This window comes from Pleurodeles waltl, chromosome 8 (assembly GCF_031143425.1).
Source record: "Pleurodeles waltl isolate 20211129_DDA chromosome 8, aPleWal1.hap1.20221129, whole genome shotgun sequence".
Lineage (NCBI taxonomy): Eukaryota > Metazoa > Chordata > Amphibia > Caudata > Salamandridae > Pleurodeles > Pleurodeles waltl.
Window position 1 is genome coordinate 68,976,802 of NC_090447.1, and position 17,115 is coordinate 68,993,916.

General features: G+C 46.1%; 1 protein-coding gene across 4 annotated transcripts in view; it reads left to right on the plus strand.

The window, feature by feature from the left end:
• The window catches only part of LOC138249706 (sodium-dependent proline transporter-like), a 168,546-nt gene that overhangs the window by 99,748 nt on the left and 51,683 nt on the right, over positions 1-17,115 (plus strand). For all 4 annotated transcript variants that reach the window (XM_069203707.1, XM_069203706.1, XM_069203705.1 and 1 more), the window contains exons 4-5: positions 3,065-3,213; positions 14,158-14,207. In XM_069203707.1, coding sequence (XP_069059808.1) covers positions 3,065-3,213; positions 14,158-14,207 — 199 coding nt within the window. The remainder of the gene's footprint in view (positions 1-3,064; positions 3,214-14,157; positions 14,208-17,115) is intronic.

Sequence of the window (17,115 nt, forward strand, 5' to 3'; positions counted from 1 at the left end):
GGGCCTGTGGACTCTGCCAGAAAGAACTGCCGTGCTGCTGAAAGGACTGCCACTCTGCTGGACTGCTACTCTGAATGACTGCTGCCCTGCCGTGCTGACCTGCTGCCCTCTAGTCTGTGAGAAGGCCTGGACCTGCAACTCTAACCCCAGCACCTCAGAGTGATGCCAAGGGCGAATTGACTTGCCACCTAGTCAGAAGGCTGAGGGACATAACAGGCTTCCCAAAACCTTGAACCCAGTACCTGTACTCTGCCATCTGTGAGTCCTAACCTGACAAGTGGTGGCAACCCAGGCCTGGGCCCTTGGAAGTGAAGGTGCTTGGCCAGTCCATCTCAAGATCCATCAGGAATGTTGCATCTCCTCTGCTGAGAAGTATAGCCCCAAGCATAACAGACGCATCACCTCTCCTGCGTGAATTTCCCGGTGCAAGGACTTTGCACCACTCTTGCAGCCCACTACTTCACTGGAATTGCCGCTGTGTGATGCATCCCCAATGCAGACCTTTGCATTGCAAGTTTCCCATCAACTGCAGTCTCGGCGATGATGCAGGAATCAGCATTGCAAGCTCTGCAGCTTCTTTGGAACCGCCCTATGCACAACACATTCTTGATGTAGGACCTTGTATCACAAGCCCCTTCATTGACGGACCTCCTCGATGATAGTGCAGTACCTGACCTTGCAGCTCCGTGGAACTGACGCTGTACAATGCATCTCCGACCAGGACCTTACATCATCTCAGCTGTGCGGTGCATCCCTGACTCGGGACTCTACAAATCTTAGCAGCTAGGATTTAAGGTACTCTTGTTCAATGGGTTGAACTGGGTCTCTAAAGCCACCCTATGCTAAATCGCAGTTGGCCTGAGCTTGTGACTTTCTCCTGGACTAGTACGCCAGATAGATTGTCTCTATTGTCACTTAAATCTTCAAAATTACATAACTCCACATCTACTGATTTTTTTTTTGTCATTTTGGTCTTAAATTATTTACTAAAACTTATTCCATTTTGCTAAATTGTTGTAGAATTATTCTTGTGTTGTGTTCTCACTGTATTACTGTTTGAAGTGCTGCATAAATACCGTACACATTGCTTCTAAGTTAAGCTTGACTGCTCTGAGAAAGCCACTAGCGTGCTTTGCACATGTTAATTTGGGGTTTGCATGTGACTTCACTCTGACAAGCACTGTGGTTGGTTCTTGAGTAGGGTTTCACCCCCTCAAACAACAACCCAGTTTCTTACACCACCCTTTTCCTTTAGGCCTTCTGCTCCCACCAATTCTTCAGGACCTCCATCACCTTTAGTTAGGTTCACTTTCTTCCAGCGAAGGACAACCGTATCCATCCTACCTGAACATCAGCCATGTTTAATACATGTCTTCATGACAAAGCACTCCGATATTCCCGGTCTTACAAAATATGGCCAGCTCCCTGTTTACCTCTTTGCATGCCTTGTTTACTAGGTCCTCCCTAGTATCTTTTCTTACATCATTTGTACATCTCGACTCCGAGCCATACAACTGCTTGTTGACTTCTATGGCCCCTCCTTTGGATGAGTTGCTCTGTATTCCTATCGGTTGCACCTGCACTTCCGAACAATGAAGATTGGTGGTGTTGCACATTGCGAGCAAGATAAACGCAAACCTCCACCTAGTATGGCTTCACGTGTGCTTTTCCACTCTCTGAGATGTTTGGCTAGTAAATTTCATTCCCACACGTAAGGAAGATGAGGAGGTAGCATGCAGGAGTAAGGGGACCTTCCTTCATGGTGCTGGTTGCACCCTGTGGTGCAGTCAACTCGAACATTAGATAATAACACAAGGCTGAGGTCTGAACACTTGGGGGACACTTGAGATGCTTGCACCGCCGAAGCGTCACTTTTTTTGATGCTCTGGCGTTGCAAGCCTGAGGCCACGCAAAACCACTTTGCGTGACTTTTCTTGGCCTCATAGATATGAAGTATGATAAAGCAGCTCTGCTGCCTTACTCTGCATCAAGGAGGCGTTGCATGGGCGCTGTGGTGGGTTTTCCCACACAAAACCCATGGATTTTGACACTGCCCCAGATTTATTAAATCACGTAAACCTGGGGCAGCGCCAAAACCTTACGCCTTTCCAGAGCAGGCATACTGAGGAGAAATATTTCCATTTCTCCTCGTTTTTTAACTCTTGCCATGCGTGCTGCATTCTGCAGCACACCTAGAAAGAGAAAAGAGAAAAACGTCTCTCCGGATTGTTTATGTGCAGGAAGGGGTCCCTTCCTGCAGACAAACAATCCTGCATGCAGTACAGACACCCTTGCACCATGGTGCAAGAGTGCGTGCGTCAGGCAGGCAATTGTGCGCCAGCACAGGGGGAAAGGCCATGAAAGCACCGTATTTTATAAATATGGTGCATTCCTGCCCTTTCACATTGGCGTAGAGCAGCGCAGCAAGGTGGCTTGCGACGCTTCCCTACACTAATTTCCCCCTAAATAAGGGCTCTGTTGCCGCATCTATTTAATACTCGGCTGTAAAGTTGTCTAAAGTGGGCATTTTTTTGGAGCTACTTACAGATAGAAGTATTGTGGTACAGTTGTGAAGGAGACCGAAGAAGGCCTGGGCCTTTCAGAATTAACATAAATGTGATGTTTCTTTTTCAACTCCTCCATTACCTGAAATTGTGCTCTTCAGGAAGAGTGAGTATTCTATGCCCTTGGTCTTTACTGCCCACCTCCAGTGCACTCCAGAACTGAATTATGCTGCAGTTATACCTGTATAGATGATGTTTAGGCATTTCTGCCACAGGTTGGGCACATGCCTTATGCAATTGTTCTTGATCAGTCGAGAAGGTGTGCATGGCATGAGCAACACTAATGCACTGTGTGGTGCAATTTGCAGGGATTTCCTATGTCACTATATTACTCTAACCTCAGACCTCTATTCTCATGCCGTTTGTAACTGTAGCTCTCCCAGAGAGGACTGAAGCTTCTAACCGCTATTCTTCATGTGACGCACCATGTGGCACGCTGTTGTAGTGGACACCTGACTCTAACCTCAGGTCTCTGTTTTGTTTTCTCCCTTGCACCACAGGAATTGGCATTGGGATGTTGTTGGTCTCATCACTGGTTTCACTTTACTACAATGTCATCATCGCCTGGACCTTCTACTACCTGGGCATGTCTTTCCAGAGCCCTCTGCCGTGGTCCTGCGAAGCGCCTCAAAATTTCCACCTCTGCAAGGTGACTGTCTTTTATTGTGTACAGAAGTGAAATGCATCATCATCACCACACACAGCAATGGAAACAGTATTTTTCATGGAAGGGGCTTACAATACACAATGAGAAACCATTTCCTTCCTAGACTGGCCTCCAAGTTCTGAGTTTGCTTGGAATGTGCAACCAAAATACCCAAAGTAAAATTGTGATGGGTGGAATTCTTGCATTTATAGTAAGCCCGTTGGCTGTTATATACTTTGGACTGCATTACAGTCTGTTGTTTTGCGCGCTCTACCACTACAGACATACAGCAACTACATACAAATCAGCCTAGGTCCAACTCCAGTAGGAAGAGTCCAGTGTGAACTACAAGGGCACATCCTGAACGAGAACACAAGCAACCCAGACTGGTGTCCACCTTGCTCATCAGTGAGGTGCATCTTGAGTGCTATCTCACATTGCTCAACAGTGCCCATGGCCGGGCACACCCATCACCCATAGGATGTAATCGGGAAAAATGATGGGTAGAATACCTGAATTCATCTCATCCCTTCACAATTACTCTGGGCTGCATTCCAACCCTTGAAATGCGACCCATTTCTTTCTGTGGCAACTGAGCCTCCCTACATTGGAGGTGCGTGGCCAAACATGGGTCCTCAGCTCATTGTGAATTAGATTTCTGTTATTTGTGTTACATTTCAAAGGGGACCTGGCAGTTTGTTCTAGCCATCCTTTGTGGAGAGGGCCCAAAACTGATCTGCATACAGCTGGTCTCTGTCCGTAATGGCTAAAACAAAGTGTAAAGATAATAGACTGTAATCTAACCACGATTAGAACATTCCGCCCTCTAGAGGCAGAATGTTCTAATAGCCTTATAACTCTCTGTAGCAGGGCTATACCAGCATTAAAGTCCCGCTCCCTTGTTAAAGGCCCTCGCCTTAGGCTTGGGCGTTTAATGCTGGGGCGGGCCTTTAATGGCTGGTATAGGCCGCTACGGCGGGCTGTAAGGCTATAGTGGGAACGAATACCTATGATTAATTCAAACATCCTACCCATCACTTTATGTGCCACCTACTCAAATACCCAAATCATCCATGAGCCCTGAATTTAATGTAAGTATGGATGAACTGTCGGGAGGTTGCTGACTTTGTTTAATTCTTGTTGTACAACAGACTGTACTGTGCGTGTAAATATTGCATTTATGTGTAAGGTGCTGATGTTGAGAGCAAAGCACGCTAGTAAATGCAAGCTCTTCCTTTTATTTGCTCCCTAATTAGTTCCCCCAAGCTCACCCACATTTAACCAGTGTGAACCACCACTGCCAACCCCAGCACAAACTAAAGACCTTTTACCCAGTGTGTTGACTCGCGCAGTCCTTGTGTGAGAACAGTGACTGTCCCATTTATATTTGCTGAGATTGCGGTACACATGAAAGGAAATGTGGTAGAAAAGTTTGAAAAGAGGGTTTAGGAGGGTGGAAGGAAGAGTTAAAGGATGGATGGATAGAAGAGTGAAAGCTTGGGTTGAAAAGTGAAAGGACTGATGATTGAAAGGGTGAACTGATAGAAGGATGAAAGAACGACAGGCCGGGTACATTGAAAGGATAGATGGGTAAATGGTTATATCGGTGGGTGTCTAGGTGGATGGATAGGTGAGTGGATGCGTGGATGAAAAGAATGGATTAACATATGGATGGATGAATAGCTTATTGAACGGAAGGATAATGATAGGTGAAAGTAAGTCTTCTAAGAAGAGTTCCTATGCTCCGTGTTTACAGGCATGATTCAAATTGGGGGCATTTAAATTTTCTGGCTACTCCTTGATCCTTCAATCAATCAGGATTCATAAAGTGCGGCAATTCACCCGTGAGGGTCTCAAGGCGCTAGAGTTTCTAGCTGCTTTGTGGTGCTCTTTTCATTCGAACAGCCATGTCTTGAGTCCTTTCCTGAATTCCTGGAGCAATGCAATCCTTTCAACATTAATGTCAGTCGACCACACGGGCCCTTTAAACACAGCAGGTTGAAGTACAGGTGTGTGGACACTTTGAGATTGAGACCCATTCATTAGTGCTAAGACACACAAATGGTATTTGCTCCTGTTTAGGCGCTGGTGGGGGCATAGCTGTCTACCGTGCTGCAGGTCCAGTGGCACCGGGTACAAGGACTTTAGCGGTGGATTCCTTCTTATGGCTGCATTTTATTTCCCATTGGGTGGATAGGAAGCACACTTTACTTTCTCAAATTAGGGCCCTTGAAGCCTTTGCTGCACCACTGTTCAAATGTACTGAGTTCCTCATTAAGCTATAAATGAAGCTGTGTGTTTCTCCTAACGCATGTAGAAAATTGCTTTTGTAAACTTTCAGTTTGCTAGGACATTCCTTGTGAAGCTGTGTGATCTGCAGAGCCAATGGAACTGGAGTCCCCACAGTGAGGGACCAGTGGCTAATGGCTTTCTCATCACAGCATCTTTTCACCCAGTTGTGTTTATTTGTAGTATAATTAGCTTCTTGCATTATAAAAGTGTTATATATATATATATATATATATATATATATACATGTGTATATATATATATCACTCCACTCTTAAAGGCCCTTTGGAAATATCCTACTTTGCCACAATACCATTTGTTAAAAATGAAGACATTTCCATGGATCTTTGTGGAATCACTTTTAGTTGCCAAGTTAGGGTCCACCATCACCAGGAGCCTCGCAAGAAGGTAGCAAGCCCTCACACAGCTGTTGTATGGTGTCTTCAGCATATGAGGAAAAATGCATTTGGCCTTCACATGTTTTGCTCATACTCTAGCCACGTCTGCAGTGGCGAAAGAAGGGCGGTAAAATGATGACTACAAATGCAGAGATTGTTTGGAAGAGGTGCGGTAAACTGTGAGGTGGAAGCGCAGTTCTTTTAAAGTACCTTTTTGAAGCTCGCAGGAGTTGTTTGCCATGACGTGGTTCTGCATATTGTAAACCTCATGGTTTTCGGTGGAGGTTGTCCTCTTCCGGGGCGTTCAGAACAGCGGTTTGGAAATAACTTGTGTTTTAAAATGAGAGGTTGGCCATGTAGTTTGACATGATGCATTCTGTATCATTCACAGAGCTTAGCTCTACTTTGAGAGAAAAGGCATCAGGGGCGGCTCCTTTGCTATGGCGGAGGAGCGTCGCCCCACTGCCTGTGCCAGAAGCAGACAAATACCACAATAGATTGTTTTGTTTGCTGCTTCTGGAGCAGTTAACAGTGCAGGGAGGGGTGGGGACGGGCCACGGGAGGTGGAAGGAGGAGAGTGCGCACCTAAGTGGAATTGTGTGTTTGGTCGGGCGTCTCAGGCTGGCCAAACACACATGCACACATAGGTATCTCCAGCCCGGCTGTTTGCATAGCCGTGCTGGAAAAACTGCACAGACCCTAGGGCTGTGTCTGAGCGGCTGTCACTGCCGCTTCGACCAATCCTGGTGCTGCTTTCATGCAAGGTTTTCCATGCAAGGAGCGCCGGGATTGCTGTGGAGCCTGTGCTGCTGTAAGAGAGGAGTGCGAGGTAGCAGGAGGCGGCCGGGGCGGAGGCAAGGGAAGTTCTTCTTTTTTTTTTCTTTCAGTTTTACCTTCTCTCCGTTCAGTATGCATTTACACCACCCAAAAATATGAACCAATGCATGGCTGCCAAGAGCGCGGCTGTGCTGTGGTTGTGCTGCAGTTTTAAAAGTACCACTGGGACATACGGAAAGTAACAGTGCCTTTTCCGTGTAGTAAAACATACATATCTACTAATGTCAACTCTAGGGTGTGCTTTGTAAGTTCACGGAGCTGTGTTTTTAATACATATCAAATGGCACAGTATTTATTTAATATAGTGCGTCTTCACCGCAACTAAAGATGTTTTCCCTTGTGGAGTCCTCTACTTTCTCCATGAACAGGCCTAAGGAGAATGAAAGTGCTTCATTTGTATATTTGCCTGGTAAAATACTAGAAAAAGGATTTTCCACTCAGTTTTCAAAATCCAGTATAATGATGAAATACGATTTTGCTAAATTAAGTGAAAAAGGAACTTTTTTTAAAATGTATTTTCTGCAGCGTGAGCCAAATCAATGTCATTGCTGCCCGGTTGAACATGTCCTGGCCTCTGGAGCCAAGAAGGCTGGTATGTGGCCAACCAGTGGTTAATCTGTGAATACATGAGTGCCAGCGCTCTCGACAGGAGCCCACCACAGCTTCACCAACCATTCCCACTGCCAGTGACAATACCTATACAACTACTAACCATCACCCTGCCACAAGTGTGACACTCCAGAATGACCAAGGCCCCTCGAGCTTCCTAAGTCAGGTACAGAAAAATGTATAAAGCAAAAGTACACCAAAATGAAAGACATTTTTCTGTACTTGACATAGGAACTTTATTGCATTGTTAGTACAGTGTAAATTAAACCCTTCTGCTTGTGCCATTGATTCCAGGCATTGAGCAGGGAACTATATTTAGACATAACCAAAATGTGTTCATTAGGTTGGAAGACTCCCCTCTCCCAAATGAATAACCTAATTTCTGACAAACTGTTCATAAGATTAAACAGTGTTTCATAGAGAGATCAGTGAATAAATGTCTGTGCACTCCAGAGGAAGAAAATATACCCTTCTTCCTTCCGTGCCTGCAAATGGAAAGCTGACACATGTGTAAACACAGAATTCAGGTTCTTGGCACCAGTCGAAGGATCAATCCGCAAACTGACTGCATCGAGGTGTGGACACTTCGGCTGCCTGAAAACCTCATCTCTAGGAAAAGATATCTTTCCATAAGCAAGGTCCACATATTATTCTCTTGTGGAATCGGAAATACCACATGAGTGGATAATGTGCATGGAGAAGTGGACCACCCGGGGGCTTCTGTAAATAAGGGTATAAATGTGTGGACTTTGCACTTCTGCCTGAATAGGCCAAGGCACCACAGAGAGGAGCTGCAACTCTTGAGCTAATGAAGTGACATTTCAGAAACCATCATCAGACGAGCAACACTCCCAGCAGCACACGTTGAGTGTGGTCTGTCTGTGCCCTGGCGCTGCTTCTGAATATCTATAAGGAGTCAAATAAGAATTCAGTACGATTTCCAAAAATGGATAAGCTAACATTCGTCTTTTGGTATACAGAAAATATATGCATCCCTTGGCAAATAGCCACACAGTGCTCTCTATTTGGAGTGCTGTAAAATGCCCCCTTGTCATTGTGTGCCCATGCTGACATCATGTGCAGACATCTTGCCTCAGAGACAAAACTCTGTTACCCTGGGCATTGGACTACACCTTGCCACAATGGACCTTCCTTTTAAGTACTCTCCAGCAAAGAATAACAATTTGAGGCTTTTCTTTTCATGGTGCCCACAACTGTACTTTTGCTATTTCGTAGTGCTCTACATAGCAATGATCCTTGAGAGCAGTGTAAAGCACACCTACCGGGGGACACGTAAGACACAGCAAGAAAAGGGGCCTCTAGATGGGCAGAAGTCCAAGATGTGCCCTAGACCCTCATTTCATGAAACACTGCTGCCCCAATCCATCCATGCCGGTGAAGCCCCCCAGTGCACAACATTGTGTAGACAGACCTTGGAACCAGCAGTGAGGCTCGATATTTACTCGTTGGGTGGGAGCGTGCCCTGCTGCCCTATGGCGTGGTTTGAGACTGAGTCCGAGAAGAGCCGGGCTAAGCTAGAACAAAATAAGAACTACCAAATTAGTGGCATGCTGCCGCCCTGTCTGGAACAATGGAATCAGGGGAGGTCCCCTTTCACCAGATTGTGTCCTTTTTACTGATCAATGTCATTCACTACTACTAATGTAAGTGGGCATTGTCCTGAAAGGGAACTCTAGAAGGTCAGGAGGATGCCTTATTATATAAGTTGGAAAGAACAAGGATCTCTGTGATTTAAGAAAAGTATTGAGATGGCTGCAAGGGGTGAGGACATCAGGATAACATGAGACGGTGTCTCTTGCACTGTGATGGAAGGAACCTACCAAGCGCTTCATCACCAATCCTTACCTGTGCAGGATGCCAGGGTTCTGAGCTACAACCAGTATAGAGTTTACCCACCCTGTGGAGCCTTCAGAAGCTTGAGAGGGGCTTGGGGTGTGAGCCCTGGCTTAGACTTGTGGTTGCTTTCAGCCTAGCTAGAGGAGATGGTGTCTGGGTTGTTTAAAGTTTGTGTAGTTCCTCCTCAGGTTGCCAGCTTTGACCACTCTTTAATTTCCTTCCTCTTAGGTCACCAGTTCCCATTCTTGCTCGTTTGGCATTCTTTTACTCATTCAACAGCATGTCTGCTTGATGCTTACGGCCATCACGTATTACTGGACTTTCTCCGATTACCCCCTTTTGGTGTGCAGATACGTGGTATCCTGCTGCATCTGTGGCTAGGCTGGTTGGTCCTTATTGTAATTATAATTTGCACGTCTGTCGCTCACACACCCTCCCTTATCGCTCTCCCACACGTTACATCCCATAACACGAGAACAGCATCTACGTGGTCATCATGCACTTGGAAAACACTTCCCACATGGACTCAGAATAAAAACACAGTTCACCTCAAACACTGTACATAGGGGAGCTTGCTACCTACGTAGAAAGCGCTTTAACACCCCACGTAGGGTTATAAGCGCTGTATAAATGTTAAGATACAATATTTGATCAGACTGAAGTCCCATATCAGGTCATGGCACAGACACAACCTCCAGCATGATATTTCCAGGACAAGATACCCCTCATTACGTAAAGATAGTACCCGGATAACAATGGCACAGAGTTAACCTAAAATGAGGAACGTGTAGAAAGGAAAGTCAAACTGAGCTTGTGGGTGTTGGCTAGCAGGCCATGAATCTCGCTAAAGGAAAACATCTGAATGGTTCCAATGTGGATCAGGAGTACAGACCATCCGGAGGAGACTTGGACAACCACAGAAAATAATAATGTGCTCAGCCTGACTCCAGAAGGACTAAGGATCCAATAATTCCAGTTTTCAAACCAGAATGTCCCAGGGCTTTAACAAACTCACTTCATGAGGGATTTACCACTGTAGAAAGCCGAGGCACCTAACAGAGCCAGAAGATACGAGCATCTTCGATGTCTTTAAGCATGCGCAAGATCAGGGAGTGCCCAAAATATTCAATATTCCAAACAGTGTGTTTACTACTTGACGTATTAACAACTGGGTGAGACCCCCCATACACCTCGGTCTCCCCGTCTTCACTTTTCCCAGCCTGTGTGCATCTTTTCAACAGTCACATGCATCTGGAGCCTGAACTTTTCCACCCCTTCCGTTTCTTTGTTTTTCAGTGCCAGCCCAGTCTCTTTCAATGTTTTCTAAGCTGAACTTCCCTCGTTACAAGCAGGAATCCCCACTTTGCTGCATCCAGCTCCAGTCTCCCTGACACAGCAGGGCAGTGGTGCACGACCAACACCCACTGTGAATATCTCAACTACTCCTTGCTGTTCCCTTCCTCCAGCAAAGTAGTAAAAAACCCATCAGGAAAATTGAAAATATGCATTGACACCAAAGTCCTGAAGAGGCACCTAAAAGAAGCCACCATCCTGCACTGTTATGTGGGGACTTCCTGCTAGAACTGGCCAGAGTAAAACCTAGCCTACCATTTGCAATGTCAGGAATGGATTTTGGTGTGCTGTATTTGAGGAAAAATCAAATTTTTGGCAACTTGGCACTCTCGTTTTGCAGATGACGGAACTGGAATGCCGATAAATATCCCAGCCCAAACTAAATCAGAAACTGAGCTTTTTGTCAGGATTTAAAAAATCATTTCCGTTGGTATCCTGATGGTAGGAGAATGACACACAGAGGCAGAGGCCGTGCATGGCCAGCAGGCAAAATTGTGTAAATTGTAAGACCGAGGAAGTGATGATCCATCAAGTTAAATCCAGAGAAATTCTGGCTGACAAAAACAAGTGGCATTCATTGATGAGCCCCCCCCAATCCAAGGGGTCCTCTGCAGAGCTAAGTAAAGAGAAAACCAAAAGGGAAGGCCTTGAGTAGACAACCATCACAGGTGCCGAATGGTTTTCTCTACCTTGAAAATTAACTGCCAAAGTTTTCTTTAAAACTCTCAGAGTGGGGGCGGCACTGGACACCTGATACAAAATCCTGCTGTGTGGGATTACCAAGGTCCTTAACTAAGCATTTGAGCCCTAGATTAATATATTGCATCCAGAAGATCCCTGGGAGCTGTGATGGGGTGTCCGGAGGATGTCCTACCACCACTGATGACAAGAGAGCAGCCAGTAGCCTTCACCAGCCGGGCAGTGAGTGAGGCAGAATACACTCAGACAAGGGGTTGCGAGTGGTCTTTTTTGGAATGGAATCTTCTCATTTGTTTAACTTTGGGTTCGAAATTGAGGTACAGCTGTTATGTTTTTTTAAAATCATTTTTGTTAAGTGTATATTTGCCAAATAACCCTTTGGATGTGAAGGAGGAGCTGTTGATGCAACCAAATTCCTTAAAATAAAATACATTTGGTGAAAGATTTTTGATAGCTCGCAGAAATGTAGGGGAAAAAAATAGCAAATGGTGAACAAAAGGAGGGGAATTTCATATGGTAGGAGAAAGAGAAGTAAATGTGTGTTCGCTAGCCTGGGTTTGCTCAGACCGGAACCCGCCTTGGGAACAACACAAACATTTTGTCTTGAAGCAACCGTTGCAGAATCTGATGTGGGTATTCAGAACTGACCAGAGAAGTCTTTGAAAGCTGCAGGCTCACTACGCAGCGCCTATCTACAGGAAGTCACCTCAAGGCACACAACTGGACAACAGTTGGGGGTAGTGGACATGCTAGCACAGTTGTGTATCTCATGTGGTCATTCAGCTAAGGACGGGGCAAGTCAATATGCCACAGGTGCAGAAACTGATTATAATGACCGTATAGCATCAGAAGACCAAGTTCCATAACCACATTATCATTCATCTGCAACACCCTTTTGGGTGGAGGAAATGATCGGTCTTCCTTCTGCATCTAACCTGACATGCGCACTTGCTTCACCATCATTCACTCTCAGCGCCTTCATTCCCTCTTTCCTTTATCTCGCACCACGCACTTTACATCTGACACAATGTCCAACTTTCCCCCATTCCTAAGCGACCCTCCCATCCACAGCCTTCCAAATAATCTACTCTGTCAAGAGAAGGTCACCAAAGGTTCTCATGGCCATATGTTATCATGGCTCTTGTGTCAATGCAACCTTCATGAGCTGATTTAAATGTCTTATTATTCGCATCATCGAGCCTCTTCTCAAACTCTTGACCTGGTCTTTGTTACCCACCTATTTGTCTGAGTTGCTGTGTGATGCTAATTCTCTTTTGTAAAACTTTGTGTTAGAAATGTTAGGGCTGGTCAATAAAACATTATCTGGAGTCCTGTTTCACAAGCATGCAGCCATTTCATCAAAACTAAGAGCAGGTGTCTGTGTACCCCGTCTGTGTATCCTTTATTCCCAGGCTGCTTCACGCGGTGGTGTTGGTGCCACACACTGTAGCTCTGTTCCCTTCCCAGTGAGCACAACACGGAGTGGTGCAGACTGTAACTCTATATAACTTGTGTATTCCAAGTAGGACCACTGATGGGACCAAAATTTGTGAATTGTGCTGAGGACCCTAACACCGAACCTTTCCCAGGAATGCATCGCTTGTGACTCTGCTCTTGCTCCATAGGAGATCAAAGATACTACATTATTCAATCTCTAGACTCTCTGTACATCACCTTCAATACGGTTTATTCCAAACTCTGCAGGCATGATCCGTATCCATTGTCCACTTAAGGTGTGCACGTCAAGAGGATGTGACCTACTTCAAGTCCTTTGTACCAAATATCATTCTCCATCCATGCACATCAAGTGAGATCTTGCAGCCAACATTTGATTCACCCACTTCATAGCTGCAAATCACCCACACAAAATAACACAGTGGCTCCAAGAACATAGAGCTGTGGGAACCTGAATGAGAAATCCTACTAAATATCTATAGCTGGAACCTAGTCCTTCACAGCCAGGACAGTGTAAGATAGAGCCTGAAACCATACATTGGCTTCCAGTTCGTATCCGCAGACGCCCCTGATGGCTCCTCCATCTTCCAGCCAGCTGGGGTAAGCTTACGTCTGGTGCCAAAAACATACAGCAGAGTCAGGTCTCTTTACTAGTTCCTTTCTAGTCCTATAAGAGCTAGCATTCACCTAGGACCCAGAGGTTGCCTGGGTGTTCGCTGGACCAGTTACTTGCCATGTGTTGTAGTGTCAACCCGCAGGTCTGATGTTAAGTGGCATCACCAACCGATTACCCTCACACACCCCTGCCAGGGTGCGTGTGTGGAAATACCCGATGTGAGTGATTGTGTGTACATGTCTGCAGTAATCAGGCCTGTATGCTTCATTGTGACACTGATTCTGTATTTATGACAGTTTGGTGACTCGCACACATGCAACTGTGATGGTGTCGGAGACCATGTGCGCCTGCATGGAAGTCTTGTTGAACTGTGTGAGAATGTGTATGTGACCGGCCATGCAGCTGTGAGTTTGTAAATTGTGGCTGTACCTGATGTGACAGTTTGTGTGTCATTGACAGTGTGTGGGCAGGTGTGTAAGACCATCTGCTTGGCCAGGTCACCAGGCTGTGGTGAGCTTCACCTGTTAGTCTATTACTCATTCTGTTGCATGTAAACAAGTGTGTTGATGTCAGCTGACAAACTCAATGAGGGTATGGCCTCTGCCCCCAGGTATCATCAGCTGGGGCACCTTGCATACTCCTTGACAACTGTGCTCATTGTCCTGCTTGGTTCTCCTCCTCTACTCTTCTCCTGACAGAGTCATCTACCCAACTGTATTAGTTTGGGATTTTGCCCCATTCAGGTCCTAACCAGTCTATTGCTCTTTAATGGCAGACCTTTTCCAAGCGCTTCAGAGGGTGTTAACTACAACAAGTATCTCTTTTCTTTTTCAGAACCTGACTGCAAACAGCACCCAGCTGAGCGCAAGTGAAGCCTTCTGGAAGTAGGTGTTTGGATGTGTTCCTTCATACACTTGCATGAGTGTGGGGTCATGAAAAAGGCGAGACATGCAGGGTGGGTCAAAAGAGCACTACCCATATGAACTGCTTACTGTAGGAAAGGTACACAGTATCGGAGATTCCCAAACGTCATGCTGCTTGACCAGAGCATACTGCAATATGCCCAGATGCAGTGCCCAGAAGTCCATGACAATGTGCCGCAACATGTACATTTAGACTGCAAAAACATGATGGATGGAAATGTTTGCATTCATCTGAACCACTTGTAATTGCTCTGTTCACATTCCATTCCATTGTTTAGGACTCAGTTTTGCAATTACAGGATGATGGGACCAACCATATGCAGATCAATGTTGGCAACACCCCAAAAGGCATGTTCAAGACCTAACTGCCTGGCTGGGTCCCTTCTGAATCAGAACAGAAGAGACCACAGACTAGTTTCAGTCTTGTTGGGCCTCATCAGTGAGGTGCACCTTAAGTCCCGTTTCGCAGCAGGCTTGGGGGGGCCACAGATGGCGTACACCTCCCACTGAGGAAGGCCCACTCAGACAGTACAATAGAGATGAATGGAAATACTTGCATTAATCAGAGGGTTTGATGGCGCCATCCTCTGGGAATTACAGTTATGCATAATTCTTGATATACTAACTTGGGCCATTTTTAAGAAAAGTCACTTTTGAACCTAAAAACATCATCGGGTGTGTTGGAGAGCTATGTACAAAAGCAGATGAAAAGGTGTAACATACAACGTGCTTTCATGTGCACGCGGTGGGCAGTAAGTTGTATGGGTAGTAATGGTGCATGCTGGGACTGCGATGGGTGTGGTTTAGGAGTGTCAAGTACACTTGGACAGTACTGGGGACACTGTGGTTAAAAGATGGATGATGAGGGGGAGGGATGTGTGAGGCCTGGGTAGAAGGCGTGGCTGAAGAGGAGGAAAAATGTCTTGGGACCGGGTGGTGTCTATGATGGGAGTAGTGTTGCATGTGTACCTGTAATGGGTCGAAAGGTTGGCAGGGGATGGAAACTGGCAGGTCTGGGAGACGCACATATGGGACTGAGTGGCAGATGTGCTGGGCCTATGTGATGAATAGAGCTGGAGCATCTACATACTGTGGTAGGCCAGGATGACTAAAGCGTGGGGTTCCTCTATAGGGTTTATGTGTTGGGCATGTAGCAGGAAGGCAGGTCTTTTTGAAGAAAGTGAAAAATGTGGCATTGGGAGGGAGGAGAGGATGTGGCGTTTTGGCCAGGCAGACCTGGCTTGGCAGTTCGAGCTGAACTGTTCCCATGGCAGCAGAATCAAGACTGATTTGCATATAGCTGGGTCCAAGCTGGATTGGCATTGGGCGCAAAGAAGCGATGGATTAAACCCAGATCTGTGACTGGGGTGAGTGTTTGAAAAGTTTCATCACTCCATCCATCATCTTGTCGTGTTGCTATGTTTGCCCTAAATGGCCAGGGTATGCCCAGACGTGGGCCCGTGCTCAGTGTGCCACTGGATTCAAACTAGCCTGGCTGACGAGGGGTGATACCCCAAAACCGGTCCCAGGATACTTCTATCTAGTCCAGGGATGACCTGGCCTGACAGTTTGGGCTGGACTGTTCCCATGGGGAGCAGGGTCAAAACTGATTGCATACGGCTGGGTCCAAACTGGGGTGACATGGTGAGCAAAAGAACGATGGGTTTAACCCAGATCTGACTGGGAGTGAGTGACTGAAAAGTTTCAGCACTCCGTCCAGCCTCTTGTTGTGTTACGGCCAGAGCTGCCAACTTTGGAGCTGGGGAACCAGGGTGGAGTCTCAGCGTCAGCTCATTGTTCAGTGATTCTGGGAAAATCACTTAATCTCCCGCGCCTACTAAACATGAATGTGTCCTTGTGTAATGTAACTAATGCTCATGTAAAGCACTCCGATACCTTTGGGTCGAATTTGCGCTATATAAAACTGCAAAAAAAAAAATGAGTGCATTGGCGATGACTGGAGAGTGAACAAGAGGTTATTGTGAGAGGATGCCGCAGGGAGGGAATGCAATGTGGAGGCTGTGTGGACACCGAGGCCTGGTGGTGGTAGCAGAGGACAGGATGCAGCCAGAGCATGGTAAAGATAAAACCAAACGATTTTCAGATAGGACTGAGGTGTGAAAAGCAGATAGTGCAGGGAAAGGGGACATTTCAAGGCCTGAAGATTCAAGAACCTAGAAGCCGGGCAGAAGATGTTGGCGCTCTGGGCAGAGTGCCTTCTTGCACACCTTATCACAGCAATGGCTCAAATTTCCTTCCTTCTAGAAGGCAACCTGGCACCCCCTGCTGATGTTACCCTATATATGGCATTGCTTTGCCCAAACACTGACCCTGCAATGTAGAGAATGTGATCTTAGCTGCAGAGGAAGACTATAGGGCTTTGCAGTTATCTTTTAGAGTTGAGCCAACAACTACCCCACCTAACAGAAGCACAAACATACAGTTGTGATGGAAGATGAGGACTACAAAGGCACCTCTAGCCTTGCACCTTATTCTTCAAGGCTTGACGCACAGCTAGTAACTCCAGTCTCTGAATCTTTGCTGGTCCTGTCTTCAAGTTGTTGCTGTCCTGGGTGACAAACTTGCCAGCCTTATCTATTCAGATGTGTGGGACCCCTTCCATTCAATTTATCAACACTATCTTCTTTGTGATGTCACGTGTTTAATATATTCATCTAACATCTCAGTGAAAAAAGGATATTTTATTCCTTCTGAGCATCCGCACCCACAGGCCACATGTTATCATCTCTGGTTCTAATTCTTTGGCATGACGATTGTCCCGGCTCACTGCCCTCTGAAGAGGCGGGGGCAGCGGGCGGTGACATTTAATAAAAAAAAAAATAATACAAGAAAGAAAGAAAAACTTACC